This window comes from Ochotona curzoniae, unplaced genomic scaffold (assembly GCF_017591425.1).
Source record: "Ochotona curzoniae isolate NIBS_2020 unplaced genomic scaffold, NIBS_Ocur_1.0 contig_3819, whole genome shotgun sequence".
NCBI lineage: Eukaryota > Metazoa > Chordata > Mammalia > Lagomorpha > Ochotonidae > Ochotona > Ochotona curzoniae.
The window spans coordinates 20,477,693-20,493,951 of record NW_024466004.1 but is presented as its reverse complement, the minus strand read 5'-3'; the positions used below and the strand labels follow the sequence as shown (position 1 = coordinate 20,493,951).

General features: G+C 37.9%; 1 protein-coding gene across 2 annotated transcripts in view; it reads left to right on the top strand.

The window, feature by feature from the left end:
* Positions 1-16,259, top strand: part of KHDRBS2 (KH RNA binding domain containing, signal transduction associated 2) — a 449,395-nt gene that overhangs the window by 349,789 nt on the left and 83,347 nt on the right. Inside the window, exon 7 of one of the 2 annotated variants that reach the window (XM_040983037.1) lies at positions 4,593-4,609. The exons of the other annotated variant lie outside the window; for it this stretch is intronic. Coding sequence (XP_040838971.1) covers positions 4,593-4,609 — 17 coding nt within the window. The remainder of the gene's footprint in view (positions 1-4,592; positions 4,610-16,259) is intronic. 2 annotated transcript variants of the gene reach the window in all.

Below are 16,259 nucleotides of genomic sequence, written 5' to 3'. Positions count from 1 at the left end.
AATGTAGCAGTGGATGTGTTGCATATTAAATGTAGTACTTACCAAGTACACGATTGCTGTTTTTCTGTGGTAAAGCAATGCATTTAATGTGACATATTTTTAAAAGATTTATTTATTTATATTTATTGGGCAGTCAGATTTCAGAGAGAAGGAGAGACAGAGGAAGATCTTCATCTGCTGGTTCACTCCACAAGTGGACACAATGGTTAGAGCTAAGCTGATTCATAGCCAGGAGCCACTTCCAGGTGTTCCAGGCAGATGGAGTGTCCCAAGGCTTTGGGCCATCCTTTACTGCCTTCCCAGGGTCCAAGCACAGTGCTGGTTGGGAAGTGGAGCAGCCAGGACATGAACTGGTGCGCATATGGAATCCTGGTGGATGCAAGGCAAGGACTTTAGCCATTAGGCTACTATGCTTAGCCCTTAATGTTATAATTTTGCTACCTCAGTGACAAATGGGATTAAAAGGAAAATTAACATACATTGGTATAGTTCTAAACCCCAAACATACACAGGAAAGTCAGTGATTTTCATCTCTTTTCAAAAATAACTCTTTTCTCCTGTAATACTATGATCTATCACACTGATTTTCATTGTTGTCAATTATAATTTTCAAGTAACAACATCATGTTGTGATACTTGTCTTTAAGAGGGCAACACATACAACTTTTGCACTGAAACAAGAAGAATCAGATTGTGTTTGGATAAAATTTTCAGAAAACCACTGAGTATCCGCAGGTAGAGATTCTATGCCTCTGCATGTCTACTTAATGTTTTATCAGCAACAAGCACAGCTCTTACTGCCGGAGAACATGACAGAAACACCTGCAAATACACTGCTTAGAAAAGAAGTAGTAAAGTTGAAATCTAGAAACTTCTAATTACTGCAAATCTATATAATACAGTCCATGGCTTAAATTAAGACAACTCCATAGATTTATGATTTATGAGAAATGCTTGCATGTAAAAATACAAATGCCAGCAATTCATGTGGAAGGCTCCTAAATATCACTTTAAGTGTATATGTTCTTTTTTTAAAATTACACAGCATCGTAGCATTCTGCATTTTATTAGATTTGTTTTTTGGAATAAGTTAACCTTTCTTTGGGAAATTGAATATTAAAAAATATATAACATTGTTGAATTGTTTTTCCACATCTGTGTCCCACACACTGGGACATTTAAAACAACAAATGTGTTTTCTCGTATTTCTAGAGAATAGAAGTCAGGAACAAAATATCAGGGCACCATCCTTTGTCTAGGACTCCTGGTAGAATCCATCCTTGCTTCATGAGTTTGGCAATCAATCATTGGCTTTTTTTTTTTTTTACTTTTAACTATATTACTTCACATTTTCTCTTCTCTAACACAGAAGTCTCTGCTTTTACAAAACTCTCTTACCTCTTCAAGTAACGACACCAGTAGTATTAGATCATGATCCATCCTAATTATCTTGTCTTAACCTGACTACACTTAAAAAGAGCCAACTTCCAAATAAGGTCACATCACAAGATTCAGGGATTAGTACATAACCCTGTTCTGAGGAGAAAAATTAAAACCAGAACAATGATGTTGTGCACATATTCTGTATGTAACAAGCATCGTATGCGATTATTTCAGCCATATTTAGTTACTGTTCTGGCAAAATTAGAAATTGTAGAAAAGCGATCTTCATCTCAAATCAATGGGTCTTGAATGTAGGGGAGAGAAGTTAGCCTCACTAATGAACTTAGCCATTAAAAATTTGTACAGGGCAGAGTAGTAACATTGTTAAAAAATCCTTTTTAAAATTAGGAATGCATGATTTTACTATACTCTGTTGCCTACTATGGTATTTATTACATTGTTCATTTCCTATTTTTTTAGCATAGTTACATTGGCTGAGGCATTTCCCCTATTCTCCTCCCCACACCCTCCCCCCATACACACTGATTTCCCCAATATTTTTATCAACAACAGTCACAAGTCCATCATTGTGCTGTTTAAGTGTATCCAGACATGGTAGGGAGAACAATTCTAGTTACATATGTTTTAAAAATACATTGATAGAGGTTTTCCATTGCACTGGTTGTTACCTACAGATGAACTGGTGGTGGCCATCCAGAGGCAAGTTACCTGCAGCCTGGTCAAGGATGAAGAAGCTACCCAAAGTGTCTGCCATTCTTTTACTTGGCTATGGATATTAACTTCATAATTTCCATTAAAATCATTACATTATTTTTCTTGCAATACTGTGATAGAAAGTATAGATGATTTTTCTCCTTTAGCACTTCACTGTGAATCTTTGTAATGATAACACTAAAAGTAATCCTTGACTGACTCATAAGGATTCCCTCTACTGTTTATACAGCTGAAACCTAGTTATAGCACAAAGCATTTCTGCAGTATTTATTCATAGCTGTGAAGTGATTGAAAAGAAGACAGTGTCAGGTAGGGTCTTGATTAGAATGTGACCAAAAAGCTCCTTAACATTTGTCAGATAATTTTTTCCAGCTGACATTGTGTGACACAATATCTTAAGCTGACATTGGTTTGCAAAGTTTAATAAAAAGATTTTGCAAACCACATTAATTCAGGTATCATTAAAACACTGGCTTTCGTTTTTTAAATTAATTTATATTGATTTGATGCTAGCTAAGAAGAAAATCGATATTTTCTAAGATATTTTCCAGATACCTATTCAAATATCTGGCTCAGTTGTTAAAATAGCTTAGCATTCCAGCCTGTTTGTGGCAGTATCCTTTTGCATGAAAAGTTGCCCAAGTTTCTAGCTAACCAAATGTCAGAGCATAAATTGGGCAGTATACTAATTGGTAGCAAACCTCATTAAGAATTCTGGCTGCAGTAATAGCTTTTCTTCAATTGCCATCGCCTCTAACGAGAAGCACCACAACAGAAGCCACATTACTGGCCTGACAATTTGTTCTATTGATTTATTATGCCTGCACTCCTGCCATCTACACGAAGGGACTACAAAACATTAGTCTGATATTAGTACATTTTGACTTCTGCAAATGTAGTAAAAGCATACGGGAGTTTAATTGTTGCAACATTTCTTCATTGTTTCTCCTCCACCTGCAGGAGACTCCACTGGTTACACCTTTGCTAAGAAATGTGTAGTCAAGAAGTCCTTGTTACACATCATTTGCTTTAAATGCTGGAAGTGAAGAAATAGATGCTGCAATTAGCACATTTCTTCAAACATATTTTTATAGCAAATCTGTGTTTTGTTAGATTTTCATTTTCCTTCCATTCCTTACTTCTAGAAGAGGAAATTTGTGTTTTGCTTCAGTCCTTTTATGATGTAGTGGAAGCGAATTTAATTTAACCTAAAAAGTTGAAATGTAAGAAATGAAAATATGAATATTTTTCATCACCTATATTGTCTGAACTCATGAACACATTTCAGATCCTAAATTGTACACTTGTTCCTTTTGTTGCAAATTATAATCATTGAAATACAGAAATTTAAGCTACAATTAGAATTCCTAAAGTCCTATAAAGCATGTACTTCTCATTCATCTATTTTTTTTGCCCGTGTGTTGTTCTTAATAAGCACGCAATGTGAAAGTGTATCTCTTGGCAGTGATCTGATAATGCCATGTTACATAGCTATGTCTAGGACAAGTGGGCACATTTGCTTTTTGGTCATCGCTTCCTCAGAAACGCAATGCCAAAGCTCAGTTTCATTGTAATCACACTGACTTCTAGTTTAAACTATGTTTTATGGGAGAAATTGAGGGTATGCTTTGAGGTTTGGAACCTAATATGAAAAGCTTAAATATTATATTTTGTTTCAGGATATAGTTTAATACTCCAAGAAATTAGGATTAATTGCTATATATGTATAGTGGGCAAACATAGAAATGAGATCTCTAATGTGATGGCCCTGTGGAAAAGAATTTTACTCCCAAATATTTTTTATTTTATTTTTATAATTATATTTTTGACAATATTTACATAGTTAATTGGGGTAAAAATGTTCAAGGGCAATAGGAAAATGGGTAAGACTATTATTTCCATATTGTTTCCTTCATGTTTAAAGGGGGTGTTAAGGGAGAAGGCTCACCCAATTTCCCACTCTCCCCAGGTCCTGGATGTAGGGCATGCTGCGAGGTTCTTGCTCAAGTGGTTTTGATAGTTCACCAGTTATGAATCGCTGCCAATCTTGCCACTCCAAGCACTATGAGGTCTTTGAAGAATCCACTGATTGACATAGTCCATCACAGAGTCTCCATTTACCCCGTATTTCGCTGCCAACATATACTGAGATGCTGGAATGACCTGTTCTGTCTTCTCTCTTTCCTTGGTTAGGGTTCTGAGTCCAGCATTTCGATTTGGGAGATCTCCAAAGAAACTTTGTTTGAGGTGTTCTCAGACCAGATTCTTGTATGTACTAGCAAGTACAGGGCCTGGTACAGTCCATTGCCCTGATCAGCAATAGATAGCTGGGTTGGTTCTGTTTTCTGCCCAGACTTCCACTAGAACCAAGGGTGTTGCAGTCCAGCCTGGTTCTTCCCAGCACATACTCAGTACTCGCATAAACCCATGGGAGCTGCAACCTAGTTGGAGTGACCCACAATAACCCCCACCAGGCCTGCCCCTTACCTTAGTTTGCCAGCATGTGTAGCAGTAGTCCAGTCTATCCCACACCCCATTCCACCTCAGTCCCTGTCCTGGTTTTCTTGCCCTCCCATGGAAGTGGTAACCCAAGAGGGAGGAGCCCACTGTTTCCCTCCCAGACCTTTCCCACTCCCAGATTATGCACTCTCCAGGTAGTTCTGTGGTTTGACTTGACAGATCTATTCCCCAGTGCCAGCTTCTTCCAGCTGATGCTGTGGCTAAGTCCAAACAACCCTCACCCACTCTAATTTTGTTTGCAGCAGTAGGAATAATCAGCCCAGCCTGGCCTTTCCCTGATCTAGTCCACCTGAGGCACACAGGTGTTGTAGCCCTGCTTAGTCTGGTCTGCCCCATCCCAGCTCACACTCTCCTGTGGGAGTAACTGTCCAGCAAAGGAATCCTCCCTTGTTCCCCTGCCAGCTCCACCCCCTACCTTCCTGGTTCTCACGCTTGCTGGTTGGGTGCTACAGTCACATCTGGTACAGGCAACCTCACCCTGGCATTCCGTAATGTGCACTAGTTTTCGTTGTGACCGAACCTGGCTCAACTCACACTGTTCTTGGATTTGCAAGTGGATGATGTGAACTGATTCAGCCTGGTCTTTCCTCAACCCTTGCCAATTGTATGCCAGTGGGTAACTTTCCATGGCCTGTTCTGGGCTGTTTCCGATCATGTTTCTTATGCTTACCTGCCGGGTCTATGTTCTGCCAGAGGAGTTGCCCATGCTCTTCCATCAGAACCCCTCCCAATGCCAGATTTTGTGAATACCAGGGGGTCCATGAGCCAGCCCTAGTCAATCCACCTCCTGTCATAGCAGGAACAATGGCCTTTCCTGACTGGCCTTCAACCCAAACTGGTCCTTGCTGTTGGATGTTTCAGCCCAGCCATATCCACATATGGCTCACACATGGCTCAGTAGGGGTTGATACCTTGCCTAGTCCATCCCACATCTATCCTGGTCCTCCAGGACACCAGAGGGTGTTGGAGTCTGGCCCAGTTTGGTGCATCCAATCCCAGTCCACACTTGTGCCAAGGGAGATTACAACCGTTTCCAGATCAGAAAGCAGCCCCCATTCCAGGTCACACGCCCCTTGGTGGGAAGCTCAACCCAGCTAGGGTTGTCCTCTTAGCTCCCCAACCGGGCCTATTCCCAACATAGATCACGTGCATGCCAGTGGTTGCTCTGACTCAGCTTGGCTTAGCCCTTCACCTGTCCCAACTGCTGCCTTAGACACTGTGGCTTAGCGTTCCTGGCTCACACAGACCAGTAGGTACATGAGCCTAGCTCGGCATGACCTGTGCTCCCTCCTGGTCTCTAGTTTGGGTTGTAGGCTAAGGTTTGCTCAGTCCTGCCCAGTCCTCCCTGTTCCATTACCAATTGACACATTTGCCAGCTGTTGGAGCTACTTTGCCCAGCTTATCCGACCCCCAGGTCTGGACCACATGTCCATCAGCAGGAGCTATGACTCACCAAGGGAGTTTCCCAAGTTCCTCCACTTAATCCACTCCCAGACCCAGTTCTCATACATGTCATTGGGTTTAGGCCAGTTTCTGGTGAAATCTGGCCTTCCCTTTGTCCTTGTATGAGCTAGTGAACATTGCAGCCCAGCCTGCCCCACACCCTATTCAGGATGCATATTTGGGTGCTGCTGCCTTGACCAGTCCAGACTGTAGGTGGTTCCTTTACCTGTGATTCATGGCAGGCTAGGTCACAACTAGCTTAGTCCATCAGCACCCCAACTCGAGATAACCAGTGGGGCTAGAATTTTCACAGGGTTTGGCCCACACATCCCTCACAGAATCTGCCCAAGATATGGCTAGTTAATGTAATGGCCCTGCTTAATGTGATCCTTCTCCTGATCCATCATCATGTCAGGTAACATGCTATGATTCTACTGGACAAGCCCCGAGCCATAACTTTTGCATGGACAAGTATTTGGTGCTCAGCATTGTTCAGTGATTACAAGTTTTACAAAGGAAGAGTGACTGTAATTGGGAATCTTTACAATTGCTTCACATCCTAGAAGCACAGTGGGTTTAACCTGGAGCTACCAAAGCAGCAATTCAAAGAACCAAAACCCCAGAGCTCCCTGGTCGGGCTGCCAGCAGGCAGAGTCTGGCAGCAAATGGTGCACTGGCTGCCCGGGGACAGCTCACCACGTGCACATGGTGGCTGGTGTCTGGGATCCAGGCATAAGACGCCCCATCCTGAGATCCAGCAGCTGGGAGGCTGCTGGAAGTTTAAATTCCCAGGCCCAATGTCATCCCCCTCCTCAATCCCATTCATTGCCCAATGAGGGCAGCAGGTGGGTCCCAGACCTGCCCAGTCATAGAGACCTTCCCCCCTAGCTGTACTCACCCCAAAGGGACCAGCCCCCAGAGCCCAGGCAGGCCTGGGGATGGCTCACCACGTGCACATGGTGGCTGGCGTCTTGAACCCATCCCAAATATTGTTTAAATCAATTTTTTAGATTTACTGAATGCTAGGTGCATGCATTTCCACATTTCATCCAACATAAATATCTTTAAATTATGAAGTGTATAAGTTTTCTATTGGAAATATCACCTCTCAAATAATATACCCACTAAGTAATGATATTTGCTTACTGAATAAACATTCTAGCAGTTGCTTTATGTGAGTGTTGTACAGGAACTGCATTTATTACATCTCCCCCTAATAATACAATTTGTCTAATGTTGCTATTCTGTAGCAGTGTTCTGGCTGGATAGTGTTCTGTGCTGCCTACAAAGTAGAATATGTTGTACCGAAACAGGAGCTGTATTGAAGGAACATATTTCTTCCTGAAGAAAGGATTAAAATGAGGAAGATCATAAGTAAATTATTGAGCTAGCTTCTACAAACTGTTGTACATTATCAATAAATGTAATTTTAATTTGTGAAATACAAAAGTCAATATAAATTTTCAAGGCTAATAATTTCTATCCAAATCAAGTCAACTTTAATCTCAACAAAAAACTCGCTAAATTGAATCAATTCTAGGGATTCAAACATGATTGTAGCAAAATATTTATTTATGTGTGGTAGCATATATATATAAATACAAAGTTGAAAATAAACATTTTTAATTTGTAAACATAAGAGTGCCTCAAAAGTTCATAAAAATTGAATTTAAAAAGAAGTTTATATTGATACGAAACTTTGACATCTATGTATAATTTTTGATAACGTGCATTTTCAACTTTCTGATGACCTCTCAAATTGTAATTAAATGTTTTAGTATTAAATTGAGTCCATTTATGCATTGTAGAATAGGTGTTCTTATGCAAGGCTTTCTTTGTTATGGATCAAATTGAACATTGGCTGGAGCTGGAGGAAGGGGTGTGCTAAAGCAGAACACTTCCTGGGAGTCTTTCCTTGCTCATATGGTCCAATGGTTTCTCCCAGTGATCTCCTCCTGGTAGGCTGTTTCACTCTTCTTCATGCCAAGATGTCATTCTCCAAGGATGATAGGCTACTTCTGTGGCAGCTCAGGCTCAATGGATGAATATCCCAACACAGAAGCAAGTGGAAACTCTATCACCTTTTGACAGTCTTCTTTGCTCACCCAAAAAGAACAGTCCTTGTGTTTCATATAAACAATGTTAAGCCGATAATGATGTTTCACACCATCCCTCTTCTTTCCTTTGTTTCTAGTGACCTAGACTTTAAAATAACATTATGTAATTTTCTATGCTGTCCCAAACTCTACCAGATTTAAGGAAAAGATAAACTTAGACCTCGTCTTCTGCCTGGAGTGCTTAGTTTCACCATTTTGCACCATATTCTAAGAAAATATGCAACAGCATCAGTGGTTAGATCATAAACTCTAAGGGCTCACTTTTGGAGCAGTATTTTCAGCTTCAATCAGTTACCACTTGTGTCTGTGTATATGGAAACTATTTAGCCACTAGGTCCTGATGCTTTTATCTCTAAAATAGGGATTGTAGGGATTCCCTATCGTGTTATATGAAGATCAAATGAAATGATATGTGTGAAAAAATGCAAGAGCAAATAAGGGTCTGTGTAATTCTCCATAGCAGATACTGCTGTCAAAGTACAGCTTGAAATTCACCATGCTTTTACTGCTTTTTAATTAAAAAGGATGTCTGTGGTGTTCTCTTGAAAAAAAAAATCACAGGTGATTTTTAATGTTCTTGGTTTTTTATTTTCATTTCATTTGAATGGAAGTGGTTGATTGATTGATTCAAACTGCTGATTACTTCCTCAAAATCACCCAAAAACCTGCAACATTTGCGGTTAGCCAGTTTGAAGACTGAGATTGCTTCTGGGTTTTCCATGTAAGTTGCCCAAGTACTTAGGCAATTATCTGCCTTCCCAGATGCACACAGAAAGCTTGCTGAAAAGCAAAATAGCTGCAATGGATTGTGGGCATTCCAAGCAGTGGCTCAAGCAACCGTGCCACAATGCTGATCCCTTAACTTGAGCTTTGTGCTTCTTAATAATCATTGTTTCCTTTGCCAAGAAGGCTGCCTGAAAAATAATTCTGTTTCTACAAATATAACTCATATTTTTTTCCTACTTCACATCAAACAATATCTAAAGAATATATTATGACAAGCTGGAGAGAGAGAAGATGCAGAGATGTGTGTGAAGATACAGGGGTTCTATCCACGACTCAAAAATATTTTTTTTTTCATCTGAGAAAACAGTCAAGAGTTGGATGGAATCAACTCAATTGATGGGAAAGTTCAAATAATGTCAGTGTCATTTATCCCATAGATGTTTAGGATAATTGCCTTAGATCATCACAGTTACATTTTTTTGAATATAGAAAGCCTTAAGTCTATCTTTTCCTTTCCCTTCTAGCTCTGTGCTTGTATGTGCACATTTACACTCTCATGTATGTGCTGAAGTTATTCTGCCATTCCCAGATGGGGGAGCGCAGGCATGAATAGAGTTCTCTTCATATTATTCTTCCGTTACCTACCTGGGTCTGAGTTGGAGAGAGAGATTTGCCAGTTAGCATATGAGGATAATAGACTGCTGATGTCTGAGGGTATAAATTATATCTAAAAAACTTTGTAACATATGGAAAATAAAAAAGAAAGGGAATGTGTATCCTTATTTTAGCTCAAATGAAGCTCAGAGCTTTTCATAAGGATTTTCTCAAGTCCTTATGGGCCTGATAGACTTTTGAGGCTTGTTTTACGAATGTGAAAATGAATTTTCAATGAAAACATTGCTATTTTGGTGAATAAACATAGTAGATGAGTTTTTAGCTATAAAACCAAAAGTAATATTGAAAGTATCATGAAAGTATTATTTTCACAACTCTGCTGTTTTGCACTGTCAACCATTCTGATAAATGTTATCAGTGAAGCTCTGAGGGTTCTTTCCTCAGCTTAATATAGAAGTAAGAAGCCAGAAAATAACTGCGAGTGTTACAACAGCAAAGGAAAACTATAGGAAAGCACTGCCGCATAAAGCAGGGAAGTGGAGTGTCTGACTGGACACTGGCTTTAGGAGATTGGGTTTTTTTTTTTTTTTTCACAGACATGAACATAGGAAGGAGCATAGCAGGACCCAGGTGTCAGGAATAAGAATATCCAAAGGACTGTCTTGTCCTATTTGGGGAGCATGGCCTGCAGCTTCTCACGCCTTGATCTGTACAAGGAAGCAGAAGGGAAAATCCCATTGCCTTAGTTGTCTTAGCAACACCAAGGTCATTCTTTACATGGCCAGCTACTATGTGCAGACAGTGAAATGTGAGATGGGGTTGAAGAAATAAGCACTCCCTCACCACCTCGAAGGTCCTGGACCTGCCTTCAGCCTCAATAAACAGCATAAAGGAAAAAACTGGTTTAAAAAAGTTCTTAAATTTCACTTTCCTCATCTTAAGGAAACATTACCATTTTAGTTAGTTGAGAGAATTACATCAGATTCCTATTGTTAAATGGCAAATTACTGCAAACTTAATAACTCAAAATAGTGTCTACATTAGCCAGCACTTTTTCTTCTGCCCACTCAGAGCAATCAGTTTATGATGTTCGGGATTACACATCTGTTCAAATCTTGCTCAAACCATAGCCATACCCACTTTTATCACATATTTCCGTAGGTAAGAAATTAAATAGATTCAACTTGTCTATTCTGCTCAGGATCTCATGAGACTAAAACCAAAGTGTTGACTGGGCTATGAGCTGGAGCTCGTCCTCCTTCAAGCTCATAACACCATGGAAAAAATTCAATCAGTCCATTTAACTCCAAGTTCCTGTTTTCTTGCTGGCTGCTATCCACAGATCATTGTCAGCTCCTATAGGCCACCTGTTCCCTTTCATGTCACCCTTTCCATCTTGAAAGCCATCAATGACATCTCTTAATTCTTTGGCTATCTCTGATTTGTAATCTCAGATTTGAAGAAACCCCTTGATTAGCTCAGGCACATTTGGATAAGGCAGAAGTAATACCAATTGACACGAGAGTATAGTAACATCTGGCAAAATCTCTATGAAGAAGTACATAGATTAGTTTGGTCTACTAACAGGAAGAAGGAGTAAGTACACAAAGGACCAGAAATCTTGGGGGCTGTTGTAAAATTTAATCTGTGATGAAAATCAAGGTGGATGAAACACATAAAGCTATAAAGCCATTGTAATAAACTTCTGGGATAAAGACTCAGGAAGTGTTTGATATCTTCATTATCAACATTGTTTCCATAATTATTATCACCATAATTATTATCATCATTTTTATTATTATATTATGCTATTATATTCTGTATCCTATATTATATATGTTATATATTATATAACTATGTTATATTATTTATTATATTATTATCACCATAATTATCATGATTACTATCAGAAGCAATAACACATAATCTACTTTGAAATGTAGTCAATGCAAGAGCTGTTCATTGGTGTTATTAAAATATTGATATTGTTCAAATATTAATGCTCAGTTTAAGTGTTAGCACCTCCTCTAGAGAGTTCAAACTGATATGACTTTCCTTCTTTGTTTCCTACAAGAATACAGTAAGAAACCTTTGTCATATTCTTTCAGTATCCTCTTATTTCTTTATGTTCTATCATCCAATATTGGACACCTTAAGTTAAGAAATCCATATTCCTAGGAAGTTCTTTGGTGCAACAATGTTGCTCTGCAATTATTGTTGAGTAAAAAATGAATGTTTGAAAAGATCTAAAATTATTCTTTTTCTCTAACTTCCAAATAAATTCATAATTCTTACAAAAAACAGTCTGCATCAAGAAGTGGGCCTTATTCGTAAGTGTTTAGAAGTAGACACTACTTGTCCCAATGTGAGGGACAAGAACAGACTGGTTCCCTAATCCTGAAGAGGAGAGTTTTATAGCTAGAAAACCAATAGAGTTTCAACAAGATAAATGAATCTAAAGGCTGAACTTCCTTGCTAGGTTCCAACGTAGAGATACCTAGAACAGGAATGAGTGTGGACACATGAAGATTCTATCCCATATATATATTGCCAGGATGGACCTCATGTCTGTGTAAAACTTGGTGTAAGTTTTACATTTTTGTTTGTTTTTAGTCCAGAATCGAATATCCTAAAAAAATTATAGAAGTATTTTTATCCATTAACTTATTCTAAAATAATTAAGTACTACCTATACTTGTATTACAATGCAATCTTTTTGCTTTATCACTAATGGCGAGAGCATTGAGAGAACCGAATGCAGAAGGAATCATTTGTAATCCTTTCACTAAAGCTCCTTGTGTTAATGATGAAAGAACTGCCTTTAAACAAACTTTTTAACCAGATGTATGCTAATAATGGAATATGTAGCAAAAAATGTTGGATTATAAAAATATGAAACTAATATAATTACATTGTGTATAAATTAAATATGCAATTTAGTTGTTACCTTTGTATGCTTTAGAGCTTTGATTTTTACTAAAGTTAATACAACTTATAGACATGAGGATAAGTCTAAGCAGAAGTTTTGCACTACTGAATTCATAGTATATCCTGAATACATTTATAGTTATTCTTAGAAGCATTGTTAGAGTAAAACCTATATACCTGTGTATTTTTTTAAAGATTTATCTATTTTTATTGGAAAGTCAGATACACAGAGAGGAGGAGAGACAGAGAGGAAGATCTTCCATCCGATGTTCACTCCCCAAGTGAGCGCAACGGCTGGAGCTGAGCCAATCCAAAGCCAGGAGTCGGGAACTCTTATGGGTCTCCCATGCATATTTTTTTATATTTGTGTATTGGTGATGTTTAATCACATTCAGAACATTATATAAAATTTAGATGCCATGGGTTTTGATTAACACACAACTCACTATTTTATAATGTTTATGGTAATCAAAAATTACAAAATTCACAGTAAAAGTGTTTTAATGGCTCTTATTGAACCACAGTGGAAAAATAATAAAGTATTAAGAGGGTTGAAGCAGTGATATAATTGTACATTAAAGATTATTCCCAAAGCCCCTCATACTGTCCACTAAAGTATTTTTTGTCTTCTAAAAAATCATATTTATATATTTCAACCCTGAATGACTAAGAAAATCAGGATCTGGTTGAGGGGAGAATGATCAGGACCAGGTAGATAGAATGTTTGAGTTTTATACATGAAAGGGATATCTGAGAAATTTTAAACAAAAAGGAGCCAGCAGAAAGCAGTCTGCCGAAAGAAGCAGGTCTAGGATTATGACCTTCAAAAATGTTCGTTTCACATTAGTAGCTCTGTGTCGTTGCTTCCCTTCATTAACATCATATTGATGATAATATTTCTGAATTATTTCCTAGTTAATAAACATTACAAACAAACCATGAACTATATAAGGAGAAGATGACCTAGAAATCTAGAAGTAAGTTAAGTATTTTCTTAAGTTAGAATAGGAGGAATCATGGGGGAAAGAACAAGATATTCAATGTGAGGAAAAGAATGCACGCCCTTACACAAACGCTGCCTACTAAGATTTCCACCTATCTGATGCTTGTTTTTAAATCTTTTGTTGCAAAAACAGAAAGAGCTGAATGTACTGTTGTTCATAATAGACATTTCTCAGCCTACTGAATGAATAAGACTTCATAGTAGGCTCTTCAGGTCTAAAGGAGTATTCACCTGTCCTTTCGCTCCACTTTTTATTATTATTATTATTATTAAAGAGCTGTATGTATGATTTTAAAAATACTTTATATTTGCATTTTAAAGTGCAATATTTCCAGACATATACACAATATCAGTAAATCCCCAAAAGGCAGTTCCCTTTTCCATTACTTTTCATCTTTTGAGCCTACCTCATTTTTTCTGTAAGATGATTGAAGAAGAATAGATAAAATAAACCTAGCTTCTTTGCTCAAATAATTCTCTAAAATGAGATAAAATGTAAAAAGCGTTCAAGGGAAGAAAGAATTATCAATTGAGTTAATATGAAGGAAAGTGTGAACATATAAGAAAATGTGCTAGGCAAGACATGCCATGAAACTACAGAGAGACATAGAAGATTGAAGCAAAAAATCGTAACAAGTAAAATCATCCCAAAAGGAAAACTTCATCCTTATAGATTTTTTTTTGTGTTTTCCTGTCTGCTGCATGTCAGATATATATTTGTTGTTTTGAGGCTGGATAATTTCATTAAGCATAATGGTTTAAAGTTGCATCAGTTTTCTTGCAAAAGACAAGATTTCATTCATTCTTATGCCTGAGTTGTATTCAGTAGTGTGTTTGTGTGTGTGTGTGTGTACACTCATATATTCTTTATCCAGTCATCAGTTGATGGACATCTGGGTCAATTCCAACTCTTATCCTGATTTCATTTCATTTGGGTAGATTCCCAGGAATGGGATGGCTAGTTATATAATAGACCTATTTTCAGATCTCTCTGAAGACTCTCCATACTGTTTCCATAACGGATATACTCGTTTACATTCATGCCAACAGTGAATTAGGTTACATATACTCTGCAAACACCGGTCAACACATATTGATTGATTGATTGATTGATGAGCATTCTGATGGGGATGAAATGATACCTCATTTTGATTCTTATTTGCATTTCCTGAAAGCTAGTGATCCTGATCATGTTTTCTTGTATCTATTGACCATTTGTAGTTCTTCAAAAATATCCACTCAATGTCCTTGTCCCGTTTTTCAAAAAAAAAAGTATTTATTGTGTTATTGCAAAGTCAGATTTACAGAGAGAAGGAGAGACAGAGATCTTCCACCCGCTGGTTCATTCCTCAAATGGCCACAACAACCAGAGATTCTGAAGCTGATCTGGAGCCAGGAGCCAGGAGCTTCCTCTGTGGTTCCAAGACCTTGGACCATCCTCAATTGCTTTCCTGGGCCACAAGCAGGGACTGGGAGGGAAGTACAACATCTGGGTTGCAAGCCAGTGCCCATATGGGATCCCAGTGAATGCAAGGCGAGGATTTTAGCCACTAGGCTATCACAGCAGACCGCCTGTCCCATTTATTAACAGGGTAGTTTATTTTGTTGTTGTTGAGTTTCTTGAGCTCTTTATGAATTCTTGATATAAATTTATTATCAGTTACATAATTTGAAAATATTTTCTCATATTCTCTCAGTTGCCTCTTTGTCTTCTCCTTAGTAGTATAGAAGCCTCCAAGAATAATTCTATTTATCCATTTTTATTGTCTTTATTGTCTATTTTCCAGGGTATTTTTTGCCTAGCGGAGTGTCTTGCAGTTTCCCAGATACGTACCTGTAGTAAATAGATGGTATCAGGTCCAAAATGTATATCCTTGAACCATTTTGAGTTGATTTTTGCATCAGGCGTAAGGTCTTGTTTCATATTTATTAACATGAAGAGCCAGTTTTCACAGAACCTTTTGTTGAAGAGACTGTGCTGTCTCCAGAGTCATGTCAGCTTGTTTTCAAGGACTAGTTGGTTATAGATGCATGGATTAGTTTCTAGGATTTCTGTTCTGTTTCATTGGTCTACATGTCTAGTTGTGTGCCCATACAAGGCTGTTTTGATTATAACTTCCCTTAATGTCTAGTGTGTCTCGAAGCCTAGTAGTGTGATGACTCCTGGTTTTGTTTTGTTTTGTTTTGTTTTGTTTTTCCTTTGAGATTGCTTTCATTATTCTGGATCTCTTGTATTTTCTATATGTATTTTAGCATCACTTTTTCTGTATCTGCTAAGAATGTCATTAGCATTTTGATTAGCATATTGAATTAGAAAATGCTTTCAGCAGTATGGATATTTTGATATTATGTTTTTCCAATATGTGAACATAGAAGAGTTTACATTTTTGTGTCCTTGTATTTCTTTCTATTTTAAGCATTTAAAAATTTTTACTGTAGATATCTTTCATATCATAGCTGAAATTTATCCTGCATTTCAATTTTTTTGTATCTGTTGTGAATGTGACTACTCTTACAAGTTGTTTATCAACCATGATCTTGTCTGTGTATACAAAGAGTATTTTTCTGTGTTGATTTTTACCTTCCAACCTTTCCAAGCTCGTTTATGAGTTCCAACATTTAGTAGAGTCATTTTATCTATATTTTCATGACTACAAATGGGTAATTTGGCTTCCTCTCTTCCAATTTGAGTCTTGTTGATTTGTCTTGCCTAATGGCTCTGTCTAAAACATCCAGAAATATATGGAATAGCAGATGAAAGTTGATATCCTTGTTTGATTAAGGATCTT